Source organism: Nannochloropsis gaditana (genome assembly GCF_000240725.1).
Source record: "Nannochloropsis gaditana CCMP526 unplaced genomic scaffold scaffold501, whole genome shotgun sequence".
NCBI classification, from domain to species: Eukaryota; class Eustigmatophyceae; order Eustigmatales; family Monodopsidaceae; genus Microchloropsis; species Microchloropsis gaditana.
This window is the reverse complement of record NW_005803452.1, coordinates 1-15,010: the sequence shown is the minus strand read 5'-3', so window position 1 is coordinate 15,010 and position 15,010 is coordinate 1. Positions and strand designations below refer to the sequence as shown.

Genomic DNA, 15,010 nt, shown 5'->3' with positions numbered 1-15,010 from the left:
GCGGGAGGGGGTGGCATGTCCGGGAGGCGTACTTTCGAGTGGAGGACGCGGCGGGGGGCGGGCAGCGGAGGGAGGGGGAGACGGTGCGGTATGGAGAGGAGCTGCTCTTAGTCGACGAGGAGGACAACGTGATGTGCCACTTTAGAGGGCGGAAGCACATCCGTCGGAAGCCGCGGGGGACCAAGGTGGGTGGGAGGGAGGGGCTAAGGGGCGGGCCAGGGCCTGGGAGCGGGAGCCCTCGCTTGTCTGTCCCCTGTGTGCCTTGTCTTTCTCGACCTCCTCTCCCTCTTGATCCCGGGACAGGGGGAAATGAGCGTCGCCTTGCTCCCGCCCCGCGAGGACATGCTCGGGAGCGACGTCCTCTACGGGGACACGAATATCCGCCTCCAACTCGCCACCCGGCGCGGCCTGAAGACGGAGGCCGTCGCCCTCAGTGCCCTGCGCCGAGACTCCATCGACGCCGTCGGCGGCTTCCTCAACTGTTTGGGTCGTGGCCAGGTGCGAGGGAGGGAAATAAGGAAGGAGGGAGGGAGAGAGGCGTAGGCGGGCGACGAGTGGGCGCAGGAGTCGGAGATGCGGCGAGCACGTTTGCCAGCGCCCTCGCAAACCTCATGCCCCTCCCCCTCTTACATAGGAACTCAACTTCGACATCGAGCACGCGCCACCGCACATCTCGGAAATCACCCTCACCACCTCCATGAGCCATGGGCACCGGCACTTCCTCAGCCGAAGCCACCACCACCGCGTCCCCTGGGGCCAGACTGTGAGCTTCGTCACCCCCTCGTGCCAGGACCACACGGCCGCGGCCCACGAAGGTTGCCTTCTCCGCGTCACGCTCTCTAACGGGAGCCGTCTAAAGATGCGGCAGGGACATTGCGTGTGGACCGAGATGGGGGAGGAGGAGAAGGACAGGGGCTTCGAACGGGAGCCGTCCGGGGTGTGGCTGCCGACCAAGGGCATCGAGGGCGAGGATGTGGACTTGCTGGTACGACTCGTGCGGACTGAGACTGCAGCCTTGGACCCTCGCCGCCATTTCCCAGGGGCCACGCTGTCTGCCACAAGCGCCGGCCCTAATTTTTCCGCCTCCTCCCGTCTTGCGCCCCTCACGTGCAACGCGCTCCTGGCCTCGCTCGCCCGCAGGCTGCCTCGGGATTGTCCTCTTCTCGTCCACGCGGCCCTCTTCCTCCTCCTCGAGGCCCTCCTTGCTCCGGGCGGACCCGCAGGTCCGGCCCCTCTCCTGGCCCGTCTTGCCACACGCAAAGACACCGCCCTCGCCTTTTCACTGGCCTGCGTCCTCTACGCCGGCTTACAATGGCTGCTGCGTCGGTCCCGGCCCGACCCCAGAGCCCCACCGGTCCCAGCGGGCGCGACCCCTGCTTCTTTCGCGTCGTCGTTGAAGCGTCCCCAAGCACGCGACGGTCTCCCGGCCACCATGCTCTTCGACAAGTGGGAGCTCCTCGTGCTCGACTGGCGCCCCCCCCTCGATGCTGCCGCCATCTCTCCCGCCGGCCTCCCTTCCCCCGCCCCCGTTCCCCCTACCTTTCTAGAAGCAGAAAAGGGAGACGAGGTCAAGGCCCGGGCCCGATGGGCCAGGACCCAGGCATGGCGGGCCTCCCACCAGGTCGACCAGATCCTTGCCCAGCCCCACCCAAAGTTCTCGCTGATCAAGCGTCACTACCCGCAAGCATTCCACTTCCGAGACAAGGAGGGTCACGTTTGTTTTTACGAGCTGTTGGGGCGACTCCAGGTGGGTGAGCTGCTGCGTCAAGGTGTCAGCCTCTCCGATTTGACCGAGCATGTCATCCTGCAGCAAGAGTTCCTCTGGGGGGTCCTCCAGCCCGAACAGAGCGACAGGGTCACCCTGGTTTTGGACCTGAAGGGGGTTTCCCTCGCGGACGTGACGGGGGAGGTGGTCAATGTCGCCAAGATGGCTGTAGGCCTGACGTCCACCCACTACCCCGCCCGCTCGTGCAGGACGCTGATCCTCTTTGTCCCCGGCTGGTTTAACCTGATCTTCCGCTTCGTCAAGCCCATGCTCAACGAGGACACGCGCAAGAAGATCGTCTTTCTGGACGAAGGGGCCGTCCGCCAGGGCGCCATGCTCGAGTACATTGACGCCGAGTTCCTTCCCAAGGAGTACGGGGGCACGTGCGAGGTCCCCCTGGGGGAAAGTCCCTTTGAAATCCAGCTGAGGAGTATTGTTGAGGGGGCCGCTGCGGCAGGGATAAAAGGGGAGGAGGATGGAGGGGAAGAGGGGTTGGGGGAGGATGAGGAGGGAGAGAAAGGGTCATCCGACGGACCAAAAATTGAAAACGGGGAGGATTTGATTGGTTAGTGTTGATAAATTTCACGCATAATAATACTGATTCAGGAAGAACGTAAAGGTTTTGGTTTATGTAAATAGTTGATATTGGAAAGTGCGATCTTGGCCGACTTTCCTTACTCCGTCCAGGAGGGCATTAGACCGATCTGTAGTCGACAGTTACATATAAACTAGAAAGCGAACACGCAGTAAAAGCAGGATCAAAGCAAGCAGGACCAGGGAGAGTTTCGAGCCTCCCTCCGGTTTGGCGCATCAAAGCCACGGCCCAGCATTCATTTTTCGACCCAAGCCTGTAAGATAGGATTTTGATATTATCTGGGTCATGAAAGTCAAAGAGTAGAATGAGTGGTCCGTGTAGAATAGATTGCCACATGAGAAGGAAAGCCCACAGAGGTAATGCCCGAGCGTATGCGTCGGCTGGTCATTTGACGGCGCTTGTCTTAATTTCTTTCACGTGGTGTTGTGAATATGTGTTCTCCCTGCGTTTACTTGAGCCGTACTCGCTTATAAAAACAAAAGTGCAACTGCACTTTCTCGCTCCCCTCTGTCCCGCCAGAGTTCAGTCTGACAGGCACCCGTCCAGATCCTCGTCGTCATCACAAGTTGTCGCGGTGCCACCACGGATGGCGGCGTGCTGGCTCAAATGGAATCGGCGAAGCTCGTCCAGGGTGGGTGGCGCCGTGTAGTCGATCGCCTCTAGCTTACCCAGCCGCGCTGCTACTCTGGCCGTCGGGAACTCATCTTCTTCCCCCTTGGGTTGTCCGTCTGCCAGCCCTTCAAAGCCTTGCAGGCGCTCCTCCGCGATGCTGTCTTTGAAAAAGATTACAGTGGGAAGGATTTTTACGTGCAGCTTGCCCACAAAGAAGGGGGCCTTCTCGGCATTAATCTTGAGGAATTTGGTCTCAACGTGTGTGGGAGCCAAGGAAGCAAGATGCTTGTCCATGATCTTGCACCGCATGAAGTCCTTATGATAGAAGTGAACGAGGACGCGACGGGAGCCTGTCACCTCCGGCAAAAACTCATCCTGAGTGATCTCACGGTACTGCCCGTGACCTTTGCTCATGTTGTCGACCTTTTCTTGGTGCTGAGCTTTCAATTCAGCAAGGCGTCTTTCTCGGATGAGTTTAAATTCAGGGTCCAAGCTGTCTTCTGCTTCGTCATCCTCTTCATCAGAAAGCAGGTGTGACTCCTGCAATTTTTGCACGATTTCTTCTTGCCGCGCGGCATCGACAGCTTGCTCCTTCGACTTCCTTATTCGCGCCTGAGCTCGATGCTGCTGTGCACGCTTTCGTGCTTCGACTTGTCTATACGCGCTGCCTGTAGGCCCGTCTACCGATGTATCCTCATCGGGCATCGAAGCCCCACTTTGCGATGCGGCTGTCCGCTCGTCATTCTTTTGTCGCAGTTCTTCCACAGCCTTACCCATTCGATCATTGACTGTCTGTGCCATGTGCTGGTAAACGTCATCCCCTTGGGCGGGGTCTACCATGGTGAACTTGCTGGCCATGGCTTGAGGAAAGGACAAAGGGGGCTCTGAGGGGTAGATTAAAAACCAAGATATATGGATGAGACTTCACTAACATTCTCACTCCTCCAAACAATTGCTCTTTCGATTTTTTTAGAAGCGGGATCTTGCACTCTTCTGGGACCTTTTCTATAATAGTAAAAGGACTTTTCTCCGTTTCTTCGTTTTGTTTTTTATTCGGCGATGTTGTACTGAAGGGTCTTCTGCGGGTTGAGGAGGTTCTCTCGACAAGCCACGCGCGCCATACGTTATTTTTACTCCATGCCTGCTCCTGCTTGCAATCGCTGAAAGACAAACAACAGACCCAATACTGCTTCCAACAACCTTGCGACCCCCGGGCACCCGAACCACAGCCGTCCGCGCGCCTCCGCCGGTCACGGGGGCGGGGACCGTTCCGATCCGTTCACGACGCTCGCGTGACGCGTGGGGCTACGCGGCACCCGGCTGGGCGATTCTATGTCTCGTCGGCGCAGGCTGCCGGGCGCCTTGGTGCTTGTGGGGGCATGTACCGGCCGTGTCTTTGGGCAACAAATAGTCCTTTATACTTGCCGATGAACGAGTGGCCTACCGGGTTTCTCAGGGGTTCTTTCGCCCTCTTCTTTCCCGAACGCCAAGGATTTATCCCGTGTTGCAGCCACCTCCCGCGGCACGAGGGAGAGGAGCATAGGGCATAGCATCCTGTCGTGTGAAACGCATTTTTTCAGGGCTCGTTGTTTAAAAGTTGGGCCTGACGAAGTAAATTGATGACGGGCATTTTTGCTATTTTTTTGTGAATCAGGGTCAGTCGGCTGTGTGTCTCAAGGGAGCTTTTTGTGGAGTTAACGCAAAGCGAGCCAGGAGTACGTACGCGCATTGCTGCCTTCGAACAAGATGCAGACCCTCTTTTTGGCCACTCTGGTAATATGCGCGAGTGTAAGTACTGCTTTCGTGATGCCTCTTCGACCATGTACTCAGGCGGCTCGCGCTGGGAGCCAAAGCAGAATTAGCAGCATCCGCGGGATTCGCTCCAGGCCCCTCCGCATGGTGACCCATCCGGACGTCGACAACGAATACAAGCGCAAGCTGTCGGAGCAACGAAGATGGACGAAGAGCACGAAGCAGTTGGCCACGCTGGGACCCGTCTCGAACACCGAAGAGATGATTGAGAAATTGTTTCTGGCGGGCGTGGACGTCTTCCGCCTCAATTTCTCGCACGGCGCGCATGAGGAGAAAAAGGCATTATTTGATATCATCCGTGGATTGGAGGTCAAGTACAACCACCCTATTGCTATTTTAGCTGATTTGCAGGGTCCCAAGCTTCGAGTGGGGACTTTCGATCACGACAAGGTCATTTTGGTGGATGGCCAAGCCTCCGGTTCGACTTGAGTGACGAGCCTGGTGACGCCGCGCGCGTGAACCTACCGCACCCAGAGATCATCAACACGCTTCAAGTGGGAGACACGCTCCTTCTGGACGATGGCAAGCTTCGCATGACCGTCAGCGGCAAAGGCGAGGGCTATGTGGATACCTTGGTGAATGTGGGGGGGGCGCTTTCGAACCGCAAGGGAGTGAACACGCCCTCCGTGGTCCTCCCGATCTCCCCACTGACGCCCAAGGACCGAAAGGATTTGGAATTCGCCCTGTCTATCGGCGTCGATTGGGTGGCTTTGTCATTCGTGCAGCAAGCCCAAGATATAGCGGAGCTCCGTACGCTGGTGGGAAACAAGGCCAAAATTATGGCCAAACTCGAGAAGCCCTCGGCGGTCGAGGAAGGCGTGGTGGATGACATCATTATGCTTTCAGACGGAATTATGGTGGCTCGCGGGGATCTGGGCGTGGAAATGCGCCCGGAAGACGTGCCTGTGATCCAGAAACAAATTATTGACAAGTGTCGCAAGTACGGGCGCCCCGTGGTGGTGGCGACGCAGATGCTCGAGTCCATGATTGAGAGCCCGACCCCTACGCGAGCAGAGGCCTCGGACGTGGCCACGGCCATCTATGACGGTGCGGATGCGATCATGTTGAGCGCCGAGTCGGCGGCGGGGAAGTACCCCGTGGACGCGGTGATGATGCAGCAACGGGTCATCCTGAGGGTGGAAGAAGATAAAGCCTACCGGAAGAACCTGGCCCGCTCCAACCCGAACCGTGTTGAGAAATCCGCCACGGACGCGATCACGAACGCGGCCCGAGAAATCGCCGCCACGATTGGGGCCTGTGCGTTGGTCGTCTTCACCGCGAGGGGGACGACGGTGCTCCGTGCCTCCATGGGCCGGCCGGGGGTGCCCATCTTGGCTATTACTCCGGAAATCGAAACGGCGCGGTCCTTAGCCTTGACCTGGGGCGTATACCCGGCCGCTGTGGAGACACGCGCGGAGCATGAAACCTTCCCGGACGTGTTGCACAAAATCTGCTCGGTGGCGAAGGACAAGGGCCTAGCAAATCGGCCGGACGACCTCCTGGTGGTGACTGCCGGCTTGCCCTTTGGCTCCCCCGGCGTCGCGAACGTGATCCGGGTGGTGCCCGCGTCGGGGCCGGAGGACTGGGTGGTGGGCGGCGACAAGAACCTGAACACGATTTAAAGTCTCAGCAAGGGCAGGAGGAGGCAGGGGAGGAAAGCGGGAGGCGTTCTGTTTCATTATAGTTTCAAAGACAAGGGGTGTAAGCGCGCCGTTCCCTGTCGCTCGATGTTCTGTATGTTGAAGCGTTTTGATTGTATCGTCTAGAAGCAGCTTGCCTAAGTGCGTGGACGTGCGGGTGAAGGGGTTCGCTAGACGACTCTTTGGAGTTTCTCGCTGTCGCGTGATTTTCGTTGTGTTAAAACCACAGAGCCGTGAGCTGTGGGAACAGCAATCCGCAGCATGTCTCATGCGAAGGATATATGGAAAGGCGAATCATTCCCGGACATCCTCAAAAAGGCTATTGACATGCCATCGGCGGTTACTTGTAGGTCATAATCCTGGGTTCTTTCGTCACGACTCTTAAGAAAGAATCGGCAACCCCATCCATCAAAAAATAAATTTTGGCAGCATCAGCAACGAGATTAAAACCCCAATCGTAGCAATCGTGAAAAAAGAGTTTTTTTGTCCTTATGCTTCCCTCCCTCCCACGCTTTGCTTCTCTTTGGTCAGAGACACCCAGGTGCTCCCATCCAGCGGAGACCCTCACTCGCATGCAGATGCCTGCCTTGAGCACCGACGTTTCAGAGGTTGTGCATCCCCTTTCTTGCCACTTAGGTACGATACAGGCTTTCCCATCCTCGCGCGTTGGCCTTATGCGGTGACAATATGGGTCTTCTGAGAGACATAGATCCCGTCCAGGAACTTTCGAATATCCCTGCGGGCGAAAAGGGAGGGTAGAGGGAAGGGCGGGTGAACACAGGCGACCATTATGTGCACTTTGACTCTGAAATCCCAAAAGCGAAGCCAAGGTGCCCGGGACACAAGACACGGCACATCCCCAGCCTAGGCGCGAGCAGACGATGCCTGTACATCCCCAGCCTAGGCGCGAGCAGAGGATGCCTGTCGCTCACCAACCCCCGAGAACGTACTTGCGCTTGACCGTCGTGCATTGCTGAATGCGGGCGGCTGTCAGGGACACCGCCGTTAGGTCGTTTCCTTTCAACTCGATCTGATCTTTGACATCCGAGGAGCGCACGTACTCGACCCCTGGCAGCAGCTCCACGCGTCGCACACGCTTCTCCCCCAAGAAGTTGCGGACTTCCACCGTCTTGTCCGTCAGTGATACGTTGATGGGGAAATGTGCGTAGACAAAGCGCATTCTGTACAAGAAGCCCTTAGTCACACCGGTCATCAGATTCTCGATGTGAGAGCAGACGGTGCGGATGGTGGCGAGCTGCTTGCGGTTGGCGAACCACAAGTCGACCTTCAGCTTCTTCGGGTTCGTCCCCTTGTCTTTGTTTCCGCCCACGAGCTCGAAGGCGATGTTCAGATGTTTGAATGCACGGGAGAGCTCTCCACGGGGACCTTTAACGGTCACATGTCGAGACTTGATGTGCAGCGTCACTGCCATATGTGAGAGGCGGGGGAAGACGGTAGACGTCAAGCAGGATGGTTATGAGAGGGTATTAGCCAGCCAAAAGTGCGGATATGACGTATTAGTGGCCTTTTCACATGTTGACACCCTTAAATCGGAGGAGGGAGCATCCCCTTGAAGCGGTGGTCCTCCTACTTGACCTCATGGCAGGCAAGGCGCACCCTCATGCTTCAGCCGTCAAGATTTTAAGCCACCGACTCCCTTGCCAACCTCGCCACAGCAAGTGAGGCTAGGACAGTCAGCCATTTCTAAATGACAACAATCTAACTACTACGAACCAGACTTCGTTTGCAACGTCGCTTTACTTGGGGCCATTATCCATTCACGCAATGCTCTCACAGGGACCTCGATTCTTTGCGTTTTTCAGTCCCACTCTCCACCACTTCGCCGCACAAAAAATGGCTTCAGCGTAACGTACCTCCTTCAGGGATATTGACGATTTTTGTGGCCAGAATGAGCTTCATAGTTGCCTAGACAAGAGCAAGCCACCTGTGGCGGACACGAGGCGAGAATTTTAGGGTGACATACATGAGATAAAGCAAAATGAGACGCAATCAATTCAGGGCCGACAGCTTGCCATACACGCTGCCCAAGTCTAAACTGCAGAAAGATTATGCTTTAAAATCAGACAGGCGTTCTTTCCTCGACGAGACATGAAGCCTAGGCATCGAGGCTTCGCTTACTCCATCATCTCCCATCCCTGCTAGCCTCCCCTCCATCCGTTGTGCACAAACAAAAGATGCCTGCAACCACAAGTACAAGTCAGTGTCCAGCCACCGAGAACAAAGAAGGATTGAGTGCACGGGTACCGCTATAGGCAAAGTCGCTCGTCGATGCTCTGGCTCTACGACACACGGGGAGGAAAACGACAGGCATCAACGGTGCAGAAGCAGCCAATGAGCTTTCCTTCCTCGCTATTCGGTCCACAATTGGCGTCGACCCTTAGTTTCGGTCCACAAGAAGCTAGCCTCCTCGATCTCGGTCCACAAGAAGCTTGCCTCCTCGATCTCGGTCCACAAGCTAGATAGACCCCCCCGGCGATAAAGAAGACCTGACGATACGAACACGCAAGCGAGGTCATTCCCATAGGGGTTTCATTCTTTGTCTTTTGCTTGTAACTCGTAGCTCTTCTCACTGTGGTCCGTACTATTGATTCGACAGGCAGTCGATTAACAGAAAATTTACCTCGCCTCGCCTTGAGACACGGACAACGCAGAAGAGAACAGGCAACTACCTCGTCGTCCTCATTTCCTGACCTGAGCAACCTTATACCTTTGCAGCATGGCGTGCTTCATGTTTCTGCGTCTTCTTGTGGTCGTTGGTACAATCGCCTCACCCATCACAGCATTTTTTACGCCCTCGGGTAGTCCACTTTTCCGATGCGTGTTGCCTGCCAAGACATCACCACCCCAACCTCCCCACGCTGTCGGACCTTTTGCCACAGTCGCGCAACCTGCACCCACGCCTGTTTCCCCGATGCCTCCTTCATCGACCACCTCATCATCATCCCTCACAAACGCGCCGTCCTCGTCTGGGTCCTTGCAACCGCTTGGCCCCGGTCACGGCAGTGGGGCTCCGATCGACTGGTGGCGACAGTGGTACCCGATGGCCTTCCTCGACGACTTGGATCCTGCCCGCCCCACGCAGGTCGAACTGTTAGGCAAGCTCTTCGTAATATGGGCGGACCATGACAAGACGTGGCACGCCTTCGAGGACCAATGTCCCCACCGCCTCGCGCCCCTCTCAGAAGGCCGCATCGACGAGCGCGGAAACTTGCAATGCGCTTACCATGGCTGGTCATTCAGTGGGCAAGGGGGCTGCGTGAATATCCCGCAAGCCGAGCCGGAGATCAAGGCAGTCGCTGAGCGCTCGGGTCGGGCCTGCGCCAAGGCAGTACCGCTCTTGGTGGCTCAGGGAATGGTGTGGCTGTGGCCAGACAACTCGCCCGACGGCATGGAGGCATCTCGGAGCCAGCTTCCCAGCACGGTGCCGGAGCTGCACGACCCGGCCTTCATCCGCGGGGCCTGGGTGACCCGCGACCTCATGTACGGGTACGACACGCTGGTGGAGAACGTGGTGGACCCGGCCCATGTTCCCTTCGCCCACCACGGCGTGCAAGCCCAGCGGAGTATGGCTATGCCCCTCAATGTGTCTCTGAACTACGTGGGCAAGGAGGGCGTTTTCCTAAGCTTGCCTCGACTGGCGAACAGCACGATTGAATTCCATGCGCCCACGCGTCTCCACTACCTGTTCGATTTCACCGGCTTCTTCCAGCGCGTCCCCCTGATGAAGTGGGCCTTTCGCTTGGAGAAATGGCTGCGTCGACTCCCCCCAGACACACGCCCTCGCTCCTCGTTGGTCACGTACACAATTCCAGTTGGGCCCGGGCGCTCGCGCATCCTGGCCTTGTTTCCCCGAAATTTCTTCGCGATCAACAAACCCCGCTGGCTGGACCACCTGGAGCGGAACGCGGTCCTGGACGGAGACTTAGTCTTCTTGCATGGACAGGAGCGGGAGATGCGGCGGCCGGAGTTGAAGTGGGAGGAGAACATTGACCGGGCGTTCTACATGCCCACCAAGTCGGATGAGGGCGTGCGCGCTTTCCGTCAGTGGCTTGTCCGGTGGGGTGCCGGGGGCCCGAGGTGGGCGGATGGCGTCGACTCGGCCTTACCGCCGCGCAGCAACGACCGGCACTTCCTTATGGACCGATACACCCAGCACACAACCCAGTGCTCTGCCTGCCGGGGGGCCCTCCGGAATATCCGGGTATTGAAAGGCGTGACGGCGGCGATGAGCTTGGTCTGCATGACGGCCATCTGGACGCCGCGGCCGGCGAGCGTGTTGGGGAAAATCTTGGGCGCCGGCGTCGCCATGGCCTTCGGTTCATGGCAGATGGCACGCCTGGAGAAGCGCATGCTTTTCATAGACTACGTCCACGCGCATAAGTAAGGGCAACAAGGGGGGTGGTCCAGGAGGCTCGCGTAGAGAGACGGGGCGGAGGCAATATGCCCGCGGTGGAGAACGTTGTGCTTGTCGCCTGGGAGAGGAGAGGCCTCTCAGTGGCGGACAATGCGATGATATCGATAGGCGTTCGAAAGATGTACAGCAAACGGGAAGGGGAGAGGAAGGAGGCCGTAAATGGAAAAGCGTGCATCGCTGCTGGATACGCAGCGTGCCGAGAACGGTTTCGGGGCGGCTTTTTGAGTGTAAACAAACGTGAATGACGTAAAAAAAAGATTGTGGGGACTGATAGAAGGTACGAAAGCCAGCTCTGGTGCGTAAAATGAACATCCGTTGCTTTCCATACATCAGCAAGCCGCTTACTCCCAACCCCCGAAGCGATGCCATCCGTTCCGCAACAGCGTCGCCGAAAACGGCAGCCCAAACGCTATCAACGAAGCTCGCCATGCGCTTCCCTCCCCTTCTTCGACGTGAGAGGCCAGCCACAGACTCAGAGGCGCCGGCATGTAAGCGGACGACCTTCCCCCTTCCTGCAGAAGCACGGCCGTAGACAGGGTTGACGCCGCGTACACCGCCCCGGTCAAGAAGACGCTGTGCTGGACGAGTGGATAGCAAGCCTCCACGAAGTCGCCCCACACCAAGTTCGTGTAGGCCCCCCGTCTTGCCAGGGGACGCGGGTCCCGGCCCCCGTTGCTGGGGTGGTCGGGAGGGAGGGGCAGGAGCCAGGTCGCCACCGTCACGCCCGCAGACACTAGACAGAGCGAGCAGTAATCCACCGCCCCCAAGAAGGAGGGATCTCCGCGCTCCATCTCAAAGAGGATGAGCGGGAGGAGTACGACGTGATAAAGACCCCTTTGGGAGCCGTAGGTCACCCCGGGACCCACGGCCAGGGCGAGCGCCCACTGAAAGGCGCTGATTCCCGCCACGCCACCACGTCCCCCGCCTGCATCGTTTCCCACGACCACAGGAGCTTCCAAGTACAGAAGAATGCTTCGGAATGTGTCCGAGACCCAGGCGCATGGCCGTCGAATGAGTAATCTACCCCCCAGCCCAGCAGATAGCCCCGCTGCCCCGGCTGTTATGATGGAAGATGCCGTGGCTGGCACCCACAGGGACTTTGCCGTGGCAACCAAAAGCTGCCGACTCAGCCATCCTGCCAACAAGCCCGTAAGGGCTCCGGCAAGCACGGTGCTCTCAGACCCGGTACCCTCCTCGCTCCCTATCGCGCCACAGGCGAGCATGCCCGCCAATACCCCCGACAAGAGCCCGGCCTCTCCCAGTCTTCCCACTTGAGAGGCCGTCACCACCGCCACTACCACTGGCAAGGCATTCGCGATGTCCGACAGCCCTGTGAAGGTGGCGTGAGTCTGACGTGCCAGCCACCAATCCGAGATACCCAGCGCCAGAGCCTTCCTCCAAGCTTCCTTGGCCAGGACTACCGCCACGAAAACCGGGAGACACGCGGCCAGGATACTGTGAAGCTGTGGATAAGAAATCAATGGGTCGTAGGGAAGGCCCCAGAAGCTGGCTAGACTGGCTGTGAACGACAAGGCTTTCGTCTCTATCGTTGTTGAGACGGACCCGCCGCTGTTGCCCACAACATCACAGCCCAAGTCGCCCGCGGCTTTACCCAACGAAGTGCCACCAGTGCCGACGACAGGAATCTTAGCCTTGGCCGCGGCAAGGAAAGTGAATTGATTGACAGCCTCGGGGTCCGCACTGATGCTGATGAGGCCATCGACCCGCTGCTTCTCGTCGCCGATGATCATCCGGCTGATGGCCCGATCCATCAATTGCGCCCGCTCATTGACCGCCTCGAGGGTACCCTCATAGCTTCGTTCGACCTGATTCGTCTCAGTATTGAACGTCCATAGGACTGTCGGTGTCTGGGAGGCCGCGAAGTCCAGAGGCGTGCTGCAATCCACGAGCTGTGACGAGTGCGGGCGAGTGCATGAATGAACTTGAGGATTCACACCAGTGTCCTTTCTTGTCCTGTTCAGGCCCAAGTATCCACATCAAAGAAGCCAATCGGTGTGCTTAGTGTATATATCATATCAAGGGCGCTTTGCTTCCATACCTGTGCAACGGCAATACCAACTTCGCACTGTGCCAGCTCCTGTCGCAATGCAATTAAGAGCCCGTAGACGTCACTTCCCGCATGACTTGCTCCGCCCCCGCCGCTGCTACCGATGACAGCCACATATTTCTTGAAGGGCATAGTGTTGATGGAGCCTACCCACCGTATGCCAGAACGTAGTGGGCTAGAAGAGCAGGACGGGGCGTAAAAGGGGGGGGAGGTTACTTCCGGCCTTCGACTTGGTCGATGCTGCCTGTTGCAGATGATCCGCTACGAAAAATTGGTCAAAAGATTGCGCGCACGTCTTTAACTTTCCGGTTGGACCGCTCGTGTGTTGGAGGAGATCTCCGTGAGGAGATATGAGTGGTGCAGACAGTCGTCACTCTACGAGTTGATCTCCGGGCATGGCTCGCGGTGTTCTTGCTCGCCGAGACACGACCTCTGAGGGAGGCCGCAAATCATGTCTTTGCCGTGTTGATGCCTCACGCATCCCCCACACTATATGCTACGCCTCCACAGATACCAGAGAATAGGTGAGCATGCCGTTGTAAGTGTTCAATGGTGAAAAATGACGTTTTGCGCGCGCTCAAGGACACTGTCAACCGCTGTGTCGGAGGGAGGACGACTCCCTGCGCGTCTGGCAGCATAGGCGTACACCGCAGGGTGTTGCAGGGGGAAACGGCCGATACGTGCGCATACCAGCGACGGAGAAAGCGGCGAAGGAAAGAATTGGCACAGAGGATTTCTTTACGGCTGAACTGTCTGTCTACGCGTGTTCAAGATGGGGAAGCGCAGAACGAGTAGCGGAGACGATCGGGGGGAGGGGGCAGCGGATCTCTCATCGCCGCGAGGTGTCAAGATGGACAAGCAAGGTTTGAGATGGGCATGTGTAAAGTGCACCTTCGCGAACTCGATGTTGCTGCAAGAGTGTGAGATGTGCGAGTCGAAGCGTCCCGCCACCCGGCGTCTTCTCAAGCTTGTGAATCCTGACGGGGAGGAGGTGGAAGACGCTGGAACGGGCCTCTCTCCCGAGCCTCCACCGGGTCAGAACTTATCGCCACTTGCAGCAGGTGATTCAGCTGCTGTTCCAAACTGTGACATGGATGTACCAGAGGAAGGCGGAGGTGCTGAGGAAAAAGGTCGTCAAGGAAGGGAGGATGGCAGCGAGGCCGGTGTGCAGGAAAGATTAAGCATCACGATGCGCGATGCACAGGGAGTGTCGCCTCGCGCTAGACTGCTGAAGAGGAAGCGCCTTAGACGGCTTTCAACCAAAGACTCTGACTCTGAGAGTAGCGAGGAGGGCCTGGTGACCAGACTCGGAGGCCCCCCTCCCCTGCTAGCACCGGCAGCTGACAACTTCGCCGAAGCCGGTTCAACACCGATCGATACCCGAAAAAGAACGACAGGGTCATGGACACGAGACACAGGTTGGAGCGTAGAAGGAGAGTTGGATGCCCGGGTGCGTGGCGGGCTGGTGGAGGAGGCGGAGGTGGAGAGTGAGGCGGAGGAGGAGGGGGAGGGGGAGAGGGAGGGCGGTGGGATGGAAGAAGAGAGCGGAGTAGAGAGAGGGGCGTGGAGGGGAGGACAGGCGAGGAAGAGGAGGTTGAGGAATGAGGAGACGGGCGAGAGGCGGGGCAGTGATGTCCGGAGGGGCGTGGAGGGGAGCGAGGAGGTTTTCCTTAGCCGGGGGGCGCGAGCCGCAGGGACGAGGAGGGGGCAGCCGCAAGGATCCGTGCGGTGGGAAGCTGAGGAGTGGCTTGAGGGAGGGACGGAGGGAGGGCGGGAGGACGTGGTGCGGACTGTGAATGGGGGCCGGCGACGGGGGGGGAAGGGGCGGGGGAGGAGGGGGAGGAAGCGGGGGGGAAGGGAGGGAGGGAGGGGCAGGAGGGGGGGGAGGAAGGGGAAGGGGAAACAGTGGGGAGGGGGCTCTACGTTCTTTTTTCAAGGTGGACCCGCCGCCTCCCTCCCAGGGGCCGAGGCGGGAAGGGAGGAAAGGGGAGGCGAGTGGGGGGGGTGGCAGCGTCCCTCCCGCCCTTCATTTTCAGCGCGTGCGAGGAGAGGCGGGGGGGAGAGACGGAGTGGGCGTGGGCGA

General features: G+C 58.4%; 3 protein-coding genes across 3 annotated transcripts; all 3 read right to left on the bottom strand.

The window, feature by feature from the left end:
• Positions 1-3,033: 3,033 nt before the first annotated feature.
• NGA_2048800 (thioredoxin-like protein) lies at positions 3,034-3,304 on the bottom strand (the record flags this gene model as incomplete). Its single annotated transcript, XM_005854459.1, has 1 exon — positions 3,034-3,304. A coding segment is annotated over one exon (271 nt), but the record flags the coding sequence as incomplete, so codon positions are not given.
• Positions 3,280-3,475, bottom strand: NGA_2059400 (uncharacterized protein; the record flags this gene model as incomplete). Its single annotated transcript, XM_005854460.1, has 1 exon — positions 3,280-3,475. A coding segment is annotated over one exon (196 nt), but the record flags the coding sequence as incomplete, so codon positions are not given.
• An 8,037-nt stretch (positions 3,476-11,512) lies between these two features.
• NGA_2035600 (uncharacterized protein) lies at positions 11,513-11,818 on the bottom strand (the record flags this gene model as incomplete). The annotated part of the gene is made up of 1 exon (XM_005854458.1): positions 11,513-11,818. A coding segment is annotated over one exon (306 nt), but the record flags the coding sequence as incomplete, so codon positions are not given.
• Positions 11,819-15,010: the final 3,192 nt, after the last annotated feature.